General features: G+C 31.6%; 1 protein-coding gene across 3 annotated transcripts in view; it reads right to left on the bottom strand.

The window, feature by feature from the left end:
• Nucleotides 1–3,364: 3,364 nt before the first annotated feature.
• The window catches only part of LOC134708545 (homeobox protein Hox-B5-like), a 68,893-nt gene continuing 59,320 nt past the window's right edge, over nt 3,365–12,937 (bottom strand). For all 3 annotated transcript variants that reach the window (XM_063569178.1, XM_063569177.1, XM_063569176.1), the window contains exon 3: nt 3,365–5,449. In XM_063569178.1, coding sequence (XP_063425248.1) covers nt 5,160–5,449 — 290 coding nt within the window. In that variant the 3' untranslated portion in view covers nt 3,365–5,159. The remainder of the gene's footprint in view (nt 5,450–12,937) is intronic.

Genomic DNA, 12,937 nt, shown 5'->3' with positions numbered 1-12,937 from the left:
TCTCATACCACATCTTCTTATATCTATCTAGTGTTGAGTAAGACCATCTTTATGATGCGCTTCTTCTCAAAACGATTTGTCTTTTTTTTATAATCATACTTTAAAGGTTACGTTATTTGCAAGATTTACATATTTTAGTCTTAAATGCAGTATGCAGGGTTTTTTTTGCAACTTTTATGAAAAACCTGCGATTCAGAAAAGAATTCGTACTAATGATCACTAAGTTGTTGTATATGACCACTTTGGTTTGTCTATTTCACAGTGACTTTGATGATGGAGGTATTGAAAACTATCAAACTGAAGACCCTGTTATTGTTAACGTCAGCTTTGCTATACACGACACTGTATAAATGAGCGTATTGATGTCATCGTTATTTCGGAGTATGATCAATTTCATTTGATTTGTTGAAATATTATATACAGCGGAGATTAGTATTACACGACGGGTATTTTATGTGGAGCAGGATCTGCTTACCCTTCTCGAGCACTTGATATCATACCCAGTTTTTGGTTTGTTTTTTATGCTCAGTCTATGTTTTGTTTTGTGTTTTATATTGTTTGTCTTTTTGTCTTTTTACTTCAAGTTTTAGTAATGGCGTTGTCTGGGTTTTTTTTATGACATAATGGTTGAATGTCCCTGGTAATGGGGCCCCTCGTTTGTATCCTAAAACCTAACAAAGGAAAATTTCATCGTACTGTTTGATCTTTTTATTAAACCATATGTTTTGTTTTTCCTGTAGGACAGCTCAAAGAAAACACAATTCGAAAAACAACGTATTTTTGTTCTGAAATCCAATTGCAGAATAGCTAAACGTAGAACATACCTGCACTTATACAAAAAATGTTTGCCGGATTAACAAAGTTTACAGGTCAATACTTCCTATTATCTCTCGATCTTAATTTGATACTTTTGAGATCTTGATTTCTTTTCTTTTTCTGTATTACAATTGTATTGTACCTATGATTCATTTGAAATCAAGATAAATACCAAGGGTTACAGTCACTTTACTGAAAACAGAGACTCTGCTTAAAAAGAGCCTGGCTTCATTACTGTTCGTAAAATAGATGTAAGAATAAGAGTAAAATTAGAAGATATAGTATGATTTCCAATGAGACGACTATCCACTTCAGACCAAAAGCTATAGATGTAGCAACTATAGGTCATCGTACTACAACATCAAGACCACATATAGCAAACCACAAAAGGCCTCGAGATAAAAGAAAAATGTAAAAAAAAATCAATGGAAAAAACGTCATGATTTATTTACAAAAACCAACAAAGGAAATACAAATATGATTTACTGCAACAAACGACAACTACTAAATTGCAATGTACAGGCTCCCGGCTTCATACGTTCTATTTCTTTACCCTGCCACAACGAAAAGTACGAAGGGTCAACCACTTAATTCAAGCTCTTGGTATTAAAGCCTTCTTTTTTCCAATTTTAAAGGATTTTATTTTCCACAAACACTATTTTAAAGATTTTAAAAATAAGTCTTAAAAGAACCTCTCCGAAAGTGATTTTGTAACAGCTAAAACTATGAGATCTTCGTAGAAATTATAACAAGACTTAGGTCATATATTCAACAAATTCTGCAATATGTTTATATGATGCAGAATTTTCTCCCTGTAGTGAAAATCCATTCGTGGCCTTGGTTTTTTTTTTGGTACTCTAGGATGGATTTTTGTCTCTTTGACACACTCCCAATTTCCATTTTTATTCTGTGTATGTATTTGTTTTCCATTAACATACACGAACAAAAATGTTTTGTTTCAAACTAAAATTAGAAGTAATTCCCTTGATTTCAAAGGAAATAAATAAAATTGTTCTCTTTCTCAAACGACAATATTGTTTAAGAAATTTAAAAATGCACAACTCATTATAAAAAATGCCAGTGACCATTCAAACGATGAATGGTCGGTGTCTTTCCATGACACATATACCATTGACCCCACAAGCACATTTTGTATTTGACAATGAAAAGTTTTGCATCCTATGGAAACAACATTTTGAACAACAAGTCCACCTGCAGAGCACAAGAACTGATAAAAATGTGTTTGTTTTGCCAAAAAAAAAAGTGTACTCCTGTGTCCTATGTCAATTTTCTATGACACGAGCGTGCTATATAATAATTTTACATTATGACCGAAGTTATGAAATAGGTGACATCCGGAAGGCTCCCTACTTCATTACACAGAGCATCGGGATGCATGACCTCGGCCATGTCACGACTGACTCTGTGTCAAATGCCAGACCAAAAAGCACAATAAGTAACATATAATTAATATGTATCAAAGCTAAATGTCATGCAATAAAGAATTAACAAGGTCCTTTCACCTGCAAGAAAAGTGTTACAATTTTGTCACAGTCAAATGGTGGAGTTTAAAATTGCGTGATGATACCTTAAGACTAACCATTGTCCATTCAGAAATTAAATTGCCTAATTGGTCGTTAAATTGTAACTGAGTAAATTCTCCTGAATTCTAATATGAAATAGTTGACATACTATTTTACAAAATTAAAAGAATTTGAAATTTTGAATGAATAATATTGGTGAAATTTGAACTTTGTAAGTTTTCATTTGAAATAAATCACGCAAATTCTTATTAACATCAACCCACACTACCGACTATTCTAACATCTATACCAAATCAACATTTAGCCTGAATGTTAAAAATACTATAAACAACAATTTATTTCAAGATTTGGGAAATTGCAAATTTTTTTTGCGCTATCACATATAAAATGGTATATACAAAACCTAGATTTGTTGTAGACAGTGCGATAGCACGGACTCATAGGCCATTGTGAACTATCCTGACATTCGTGGCTCATCTATCAAAAAGTAAAATAACAAAAACACATAACTTCGAGGAAAAATCTTGAAGAAAGTTCCTAAAAGAAATGGCAAAATCAAAAATTCAAACACATCAAACGAATGGATCACAACTGACATATTACTGACCGTGTACAGGCATTTTCTTATGTGGAAAATTGTGAATTAAACCTGGTTGTATAGCTAACAGTAGGAGTATGTTAAGTACCCATAAAGTTTATTCCTTATTCCATGTGTTTTTGTAGATAACAATATTACGGTATGTATTATCCTTGCTGCTTGTATGTGTTCGTCCTATTTTTGTGTGTTATTTGTTTGTGTGGTTTGGTTTATTTTGATCCCTCGTTGTCTTATTTGTGTTGTTTTCTTTGAAATAAATTTCAATGCTCACGACAGTTGTTTTTTAATTACCTTCATCGGGTTGGTTCAAGATCACAGTTCTGGCAGCAATAAGCAGAATAAATGTAACTACAGCTGATTAACTTTCTATTTGGCAAAGCAAATGATAGAGAAGAATTACAATTCATTTTTTTTATTTGAAGTAGTCATTGGCAGTTAATGGTTTAAAAAGTAAAATATAACATTAATCTATCATCGTAGACAATTGACTGTCAAAAACAAAATAAACAAACAAACAAATAAACATAAATTACACAAAAACGTGTCTCTTTTTACATAAAATTCTGGTCTTTAGGGTATATTTCCTTGCGCACTGCGAAGAAAATAATATATAGTATACTACAATTATAAAGAGTATTTTACTATACTCTTAAACTGATTGTTGAGTATTTGCAACATTATAATGCACAGCAAAACAATTTTAGAACCTCGGTAAATTTAGATTTTAAAGCTTTACAATAACACCAAAACCATATTTCAAAGGACAAATAAGATACAATGTTGATTTTATAGCGGAAAAATAATTAAAATGAACAAAATTCATGTTTTTGAGTATTCATAATTTTACAATACTAGTAATTCAAATTTTCCAAAAAATCTGTCCAAACTCTCGTCACATTTGGACCAGAAATGCCGTTTCCATCTTTTATATTAAATAATAAAAGGTGTTATAACATAGGAGTATTTGTAAAAGGCTGGATCACTGTGACATTCATTTTTACATACTAAGTACTTGTGGAATAAAAAAGGATACGTAAGAGTGATATCCAATGCTTTTTTGACATGTGCTTCCAGAACATTCATGTGCATGCAATGCTGCAGTTATCTGACAAATTACAGACATTGATTCATATTTTACGTGAAAGCAAAAGTAATATTCAGAGATAAGGACACATGCCAAATACATATAATCAAGAATTTTGAAAAAAAACTTCAATTCGCCTTTAAATAAAATATTGAACCATTGAAGGGAGATGATTTATATTTAATATTGACCAATTGAAGGGAGATAATTTATGTAAATTATTGAACAATTGAAGGAAGATAATTCATGTTAAAAATGACAATCGATTTGTAGTAAAACTAAAATATATATAATAATTGCTGATATCATATACCGGATCTAATGTGACATATGGAGAAACATCACCAATCATACACAAAAATAACATTCTATTACATATAACAACATATTCTTATTCATCAAAATGTTTGTTTACCCTGATTTGGAACCGAGGCTGTAGCTTACTACCTAGATATTTGATATAATGTAATGGCATGAAGACGAATGGAAAAGGAACTATGAAGAATATTTTCAAACTTATTATCTTTGAAAATATTTATCCTGGTATTAAAGTTTTTTAATATTATAAATACAGCTTTGTTCCTAAATGGTACATATTTATTTTTACAAATTTATATTTATTGTTTCTCTCTATGTGAATTAGATATTTGCGGTCGTTTTCCAAGAATAAATTAAATGGGCAACTATTTGGAAAACTTCAGGTGCGAGAAAACTGTTTTTGCCAATCATTCTTATATGATTTAGTAACTGTGTATAAAAGGTACCATTTCTTTAATTAGTATCACTTGTTATTTACAAGTGGTCTATTTGACTGGACCATTTTATAAATGCAGTCTTTACTGATTAGTAGTACCCGTACAACCTTGGTGTTCTCGTATAATATCAATGGATTTCAAATGATAAAATGATAGTAGAATCATGCTTTGCCTTGGTTTGTCCATATCACGTGCTATAAACAGTCCCACTATACAGTGTTCAATATTTCTTGTCAATTCTCAGTCTATTTAATAACAATTACAAATAGCACTTACAGCTCTCAATATTCACTCGGGGACTGTTTCTGACTTAAATATGTTCTCCTATGGAGAGCCACTAGCGACATAATTTACACAATATCCTACAATGCACTTTTCATTTCGTGGTCACGTTGTTGCGATGCTTTCTCCAGCGCATTACAAAAGTTCATGTTCTTGGCAATATGTGAAAGTTTATGTTCTTTCTTCCATTTCATTCGGCGATTTTGAAACCAAATTTTTATTTGCCTCTCTGTCAGATTAAGCGCATGCGCTATTTCAATTCTTCGTCGTCTTGTGAGGTACTTGTTGTAGTGAAATTCTTTTTCTAATTCTAATGTTTGGTGTCTCGTGTAAGATGTCCGTGACCTTTTTGAGTCAGCGTCTGCACCATCTGAAAATGTAAATAAAATATATTTTTAGAAGAGATAATTGACCACATATGATAGCAATATCGCAGTAAATAAATTAAATTGGTGGGAACATCTATCATTTTGCAAGTTCAATCGTAATTCAATAAAATGGCGGGAATTTTTACTTTCTGGTAGCGGTTCCATCAACTTAGTCGTTGTATCATTTTGTCGTTATATATACTGGTTAAAAAGGGTGGGTATTTTCATTTAGGTATCGACCTTTTATTTATTTATTCATATCACGAATATCACGACATTAAATATAAATAAATTCATCAGAAAACCTGATAAAACAGCAAAGTATACTCTCAGAAATAAGAAAAAGGTCTAGTCAATTTGACAACCGTAACCACAGGAGAGTTCTGTAGGTTTTGCCTTTGGACAGAAATGTCTCCACGCATTGGACCAAACTGATGAATTCACATAAGACGTGCCATTTTCTAATATACATTTATGGATATCTTATGAGTGAAATGACAAGTTGTTATAAAATTCCATTTGGTTGTCTAGAATTTATGAGTTTTGGGGAAATAAGATTACACTTAGTATGATTATTTGTCAACTTAAACATTCATGTATTCTATATTATGATGTATAGCCACTATTTAACCTCTTGTTTTGTAGGTAGGTTATTTCATTTTCTTGTTTTAGTTTAAATGTACTTTACAATGACAAATAAATTCGATTGGTATTTTCTTATTTTGAGATAAAAAAAAAATATATAAGCTTTATACATGAAAACTTTTCTACGTATATATGCTGACGATTTTATTTTATTACATAAATAATTCGTGGGGGCGTTTAAAATCAAATAATTTAGTTAATGAATATAACTTGCTTACTAGAAGTGTGAACAAATTTCTTGAATCAAAAGCTATAAGATTTGTGATTTTTTTTTATTAGATTAATATAACAATGATAAATAGCACTAAGCACAAGGCTCCGTGTTGAAGGCCACGTACATTGACCTATAATGGTTTACTTTTATAAATTGTTATTTGGATGGAAAGTTGTCTCATTGGCACCCACACCCCTTATCCTATATCTAACTAAGAACTAATACTGAAAAAATTATAATCACTAGTTTTAAGTTAAATTAACAAATAGCAGGTACACTTTCTTTCTGTATAATAACACATGGTTTACATATTATTGAAGAATGAATTATTTCCAGTTAATAAGGCGCTTTTTTACATTTTTTTTAATTTTTCGTCTTGAATATTAATGAAGTATTTGCCACTGGACATTAAACAAACAACACCCTAATCAATCATTTCTTATTTCTATTTTATTAATGGCGTGTAAAATAAATTTAATATAATTTTATTTATTACAGTTCCAGTGTAATAGGGTATTTCGAGAGAATATCAGTCAGACAACAGACATCAAGTTTTATTTAATTATAGTTAAACAGAATAGATTTCTTGTTTTTTGTCTGTAGTACTGATAAGCATATCAAAGCCTAGAAGTATTATTCTTTTGCCAAGGTCATATTTCACAACATCAAAGGTACTAGTAGGTGTTATTTAGATTAATTACATGACCTCAATATTCAACAAATATGAATTATTACATATGAATTAACCATATACCTTATTTTACCAGATTATAATCACAACTATATCTATTTCTGAAATGTACAGCGACACGTAACGCAATAAGGTTGATCGCTCTAGTTCAGATACTAAAGTTCTCTATTTTTGGGTGAAAATTTGAGGTGTGTTTCAAATGATCATTAATAATTAGCAGGTATAGGTTGTTAAAAGCCAATTAACTTGTGTCTTAAGTCAAATGCCTCATTTCCTTGTTAAAAAATGATTTATATTATGTTGTTGTGCACACTTATAGCAGGTACGAACATCAACATATATATTTGACATTAATAATATATGTCTGAGTATAGAGATCTTAAAATAAAATGAGAACTTAAAAATTAAAGACTTATTAGATCAAAATTGTATTTCACTTGTAAATGAACAAAAAACATTGTTTAATTCGCTTTATATAAACGTGAACTCTTGCTTTCATCAGACAGAGAATCTACACAATATTTTAATCAAATGTATAAAAATTATTAACTGTGTGGCGTTCATAAACATTTATTTCAAGGAATCTAACCCTTCGGGATTTATCGGACTGTTCGTTCTGAAAGTTTTATTGTTTCATATTAGGTTGTATATATATATAAAGACACCTGTTAAGTTTTGTAATATACTGGGGAGGATCCAGGATTTTTAAAAGGGGGCGTTTGAAAACTGTTTATTTATATTTTCTTCAAATTTTACTCTCAAAATTATATTTTTTTCCAATCAAGATTTGGCATACGCCCTCTACGCCCACACCCCTTCATGCGACACTGACTGTTAATTTTTGCTTTCACCAGTATTATGGGTCTCAATAAATATATAATAATTCTAAATTATTCATAAAAATGATTTTATATATAATGATCGACACAAATTCAATCTACTTCCACAATTTAACTGTAATCGGCCAATGAAAAGGGTCACAAAATTCCGCTAAAATGAACATAACTTATATTCAATGATCCGCCATTGACAAAGGGAAGAGCAGACGAGAGTCACATATTTCACCACGCGTGAATTGTTTTATGTCCTTCTAATTAACATTACAGTCCATTTATGTAGAATTTACGGCCTCATTTTCTCACCGTAGGATAATAATTGTCATTGAGAAGTGTCAACTAATCTAAAAGACGTCTAAATCACAATATTTAACCAGCAAGGTGTTTCAAATCGTAGCACATCATTGTTGCTTGACCAGCTGCAGGAAAGTAACCAGTGGTTGTCCGTAAGTTTACACGGAGTAGGATTTCAGACAAAAACATCTAAGAAAGTATAAGTAATAAAGCCTGAACTCCCCATCCAATCTTTGCTAGTTCTGCTTCACTGCCGAGTAGTGAGTCACGGTCCCAAGTTACCATTTCGAACGAGTATATTTTGAAAAGATATATATGATAACATTTTTTGTCAATCACTATGCATGCGACATTAACCAAGACTGAAAGCTACATTTTGCATTTATAAAATTCTACATGTATGACTGTTCATGTCCTATGTAAATATGGGCTGCAATTATGGAAACTATAATATAAAAAAGAAGATGTGGTATGATTGCCAATGAGACAACTATCCAACAAAGACCAAAATGACACAAACATCAACAATTATAGGTCACCGTACGGCCTTCAACAATGAGCAAAGCCCATACCGCATATAGTATAACAGTTGCCCCAGAAAGAAGTCTACCAGTCTTAGTATGGACTTATAAGCCCTTGCACCATTTTCTCTCAACCAGAATGAGTGTACACCAGTACATATGTTACTTCATTCCAACACATTTGTGTACAGAATTATAAAACAAAACCTCCCAACATGTACTTTTACACTAAAATGAATATGATTTACAGCTTATCAAAATTTGCATAGTTATCTATTTATAATTCATAACAAGTGTAGAGTTAACAATCGTACCAGAATATGACAAGCAAAATTTAAGAGTATTGTGAAAAATGAAAATGATGATATCAAGAATAGAATACACAAACTTATGTTTATGATCAGACCTGATTGGCTTTATAAAACATACAAGAATTTAAATTAAGTTTATGCAAGTGACAGTCCTTCATATGTATTTTAAAATACGTATTTGTTCATTTATTAGTCATGTAAGTACATTTTGTATCTCGAAATTTCGTATGTTGATAGAAATTGAATTTAAGAAAAGAGCATTACGTTCGGAAGTAGCCTGTGCGTTTTTTCAAAGAAAGCTATTGACGTGACGCCCATTTAAGCATTTACTTGGCAAGGAAATAGAGGTCTACAAAATGATACATTCAAAATTCTTATCAAGAATAATCAGTATTCTTTAAATTCTTTTTTTTACGAAAATAAGCTCCATAAAATAATCACCAACGAATCACCAGCGCTAAAGTAACAGTTAAAACAAACCATCCAGTTTGTACTTGCAGTGGAACTGGTGACTGTTACTCAGCAGTCTGTAGGACCAGGACTTGTCGTAAGATAGGATTGTCATAGGAATCGTCATTAGTTTAGGACACCAACTTATCTTTGTCCTAATTGGGATTATCAAGCATGTACAAGGTCAGATAATTCTAGACAAGTTTTGATGTGCCTGCCATGTCGTAAGATAGTTCGCAGAGTCATCCTTTATAATGTCGTAAGATATTGATTTGGACATTTTCGATTAGCAGGCTCCTGATACATATATCAGATTGAAAAAAAAACATACTTAAAAGAATGAGGACAGTTCATTAAATAACACAAATCAATTTTAAGTTAGATAGGAAAATACGAAGATGTGGTATAATTGCCAATGAGGCATCTCTCCACTAGAGCCTAAATGACAAAGAAAAGAAGATGTGGTATAATTGCCAATGAGACATCTCTCCACTAGAGCCTAAATGACATAGAAATTAACAACTGTCTGAACTAATGACATAGAAAAGGAGAAAGACACATGATTAACAATTGTTTACCAAGATTTCTCTTTACAAATCCCAGTTACTGATAAAAAACACAAATTGTCTGTACTTAGTATATCGTTGTATCATGTAAACTACGATTTACAAGGTATCTAGCCTACTTCGACATGCAACCGATGAACAGGAATGAAATAAGACATAATTTTACATATCCTCACGTTCGACGAAATGTATCAGGTTTTAAACGACTGTGTAAATATAGAAAATCATTAAGTTCTACTTTACATTTTTGTACAAAGGTTAAATGAAAATTTGGGTTCAACATTCCAAAGCCATGGAGCTCATTACGTTGATGTTTTGTCCAACACATGATCCATCAGACACATTCGAGACGAATAGTATCTAGTACATGTAATTCGACGCACTTTGTAAAGTTTATTTTAGTGTATTTTTTTAATAAGTGTTTATGTCTAAATCATATTTTAAATATTCATTGTGCGTTATATTTATATAAAACAACTTCCCTATCATGGAGGTGTTTTCGTCCTTATCTATATATACAGGAGGGTTAACGTGAAGCAGGAAAACTACATGTATGTATGTAGATAATTCGAGTGAAAATGGAATCAGACTTTTAAGGTTTAAAAAACTCTAATAGTAGATCCAGAACAACAGCATATCGATATGTACTTTGTATTTAGTATCTATATACAACGGAACACAAAAAAATACTTTTCTAAGTGCAAACCATTCAATTTCGAAGGTAAAAACAGCACAACATACTAAAACCAGAATACAAAAAAAAACTAAATAAATACTTATTTAACACAACATATAGCAGTGTGTTAATTTCTGCTATTCTGGTGTTTTCGTTTTAAAATATTTAAAACAGCTCTTATTATCATCGTTGAATAACATTTTTTTTAAATATCATCTAACATAGTATACAAGACCATTTCCTATATGAACATAATAAAACAATGAAATTAGGATAAATAAACAAGAGGTACACATTTGTTACACATCAGGATAGAGTGTTCATTTCAAATGTTTCAACTATGCTTTTGCCCAGGAAATTGCAAAACGAAATGAGTACCTTCTTTATACGCTGTTAGTATACAAATTTAAGCAGTAAAATGTAAAATTCCATCTGAATACTGCTCGGAGAACAATAAATGATAACACTGACATTTCCCATAGGAAGGAGAAGTTTCGTAATTAAATATAAAAAAGAAGATGTGGTATGATTGCCAATGAGGCAACTATCCACAAAAGACCAAAATGACACAAACATTAATAATTATAGGTCACCGTACGGCCTTCAACAATGAACAAAGCATGTTAAGAATACCATCCTTCCGATATTATACACATGTAAAAATGCGATTTTAAAAGGAAAAGGTGAGTAAAAAATTGTCAGATATCCCCAAAACGAGGTGTTTCGACGAAGAGAGAGAGAGACAACCACCCAACGACATTACGCAAAATACACCTATAGTTTGACTGTTTGGACTACGGTTTTTTAATTCAATAAGTCAAATATAAAATAAAAAGGAATCATATTGAGAGTATATCAACCGTGAAACGCGATTCTAAATATCTTTCTGCTGCATCTGTTATTATCAACCGATTACGCGATCGTGTTTAAATTTATGTCCTTCTGTCGTTCACTAATAAAGATGTGAAAACACATTTATAACGATTGGACACTTCATTTAATTGAATCTTTTTGTTTTCTTTTTTAACAAAATTAATTTAGGAGAAATAAGGACAGTAAGAACGAAGGCGGATCTGATTTATAGGGTTTTAGGTTATCTTAATTCACGCTTGTTATTAACAGAATGAATTATTGCTTTATGTAATTTAAACTCAGTTGACAAAAAGCCACAAATTTGTATGTTAAATTAAAACCAAAGTTGTCTCCCCTCTGAGCTTATCAAACCGTTCAAGTATTTTAATATCCGGAACCGGTTCAGAATTCGCATGTGGTAATTCCGATCAGAAATCCAGTTTCATGATAGCTATAAATGCACGAAACCATAACGTGAGTTTATGTAAACCTTTTTATATCCCACTAGAAGTGTAAAAATAGTGACGAAGGCCGAATAGCTATCTGTTAATGACTAGCTATCATGTAAAGATTGAATCAAGCAGTCCTAACATCTATAACTTTCAAAGGTTAATGTTTGGAAATTATTACATAATAAACTGTATAGGGTGACTTTTGTATAGTCAGGCGATCATGACACACTGCACTGCAGCTTTGTTATGGAGAAATATTGTTCCTTAATGCAAGAACCACGTTAAAATTTGTCTTCTGAAGGTCAACGAAGAAAAAAGAAGTAATCATACACAATTATATCATGCATACGTTTCGGTTTTATTTTTATCACGATTCTACTATTGCTTTAGCCTACTACAACTGGATCAATATGAGTAACACATTGAAGTGAAAAACGCCGGGAAAAAAGATAGCTCGGATAAAAAAAAAACACGTGTAGATAACATTAAGCATCAAGACGTGTTATAACATAGTGAATGCATCAACATTTTTTGTTGTTACTCATCTCGATTTTGTCTCTGTTCTAAACATATAAAGGGGTTGTTAATTCTTTAAATCACTGATCCGGATTGTCCCTGGGTTCCTGATTCTATGCTTATTGTATCTTGCATTTATCCAGTATAGTGGGGTTGTGCTTAGAACAATTTAGGTATTTTTATCATCATTCTAATTTAATTGCGTTAGTAAAAAAAACTATGTAAAAGGTGCAGGATTGAGAACATACTTAAACACAAATGATCAAGATAAAAGTGTTCCCGTTTTCCAGACATCAACTACAAATCCATTTTATTAGCTCACCTGGCCCGAAGGGCCAAGTGAGCTTTTCTCATCACTTGGCGTCCGGCGTCCGGCGTCGTCCGTCGTCGTCCGTCGTCGTCGTCCGTCGTCGTTAACTTTTACAAAAATCTTCTCCTCTGAAACTACTGGGCCAAATCAAACCAA

The sequence above is a fragment of the Mytilus trossulus genome, chromosome 2 (assembly GCF_036588685.1).
Source record: "Mytilus trossulus isolate FHL-02 chromosome 2, PNRI_Mtr1.1.1.hap1, whole genome shotgun sequence".
Taxonomy (NCBI): Eukaryota; Metazoa; Mollusca; class Bivalvia; order Mytilida; family Mytilidae; genus Mytilus; species Mytilus trossulus.
The sequence above is the reverse complement of the archived record's forward strand: the minus strand, read 5'-3'. Positions and strand labels throughout refer to the sequence as shown.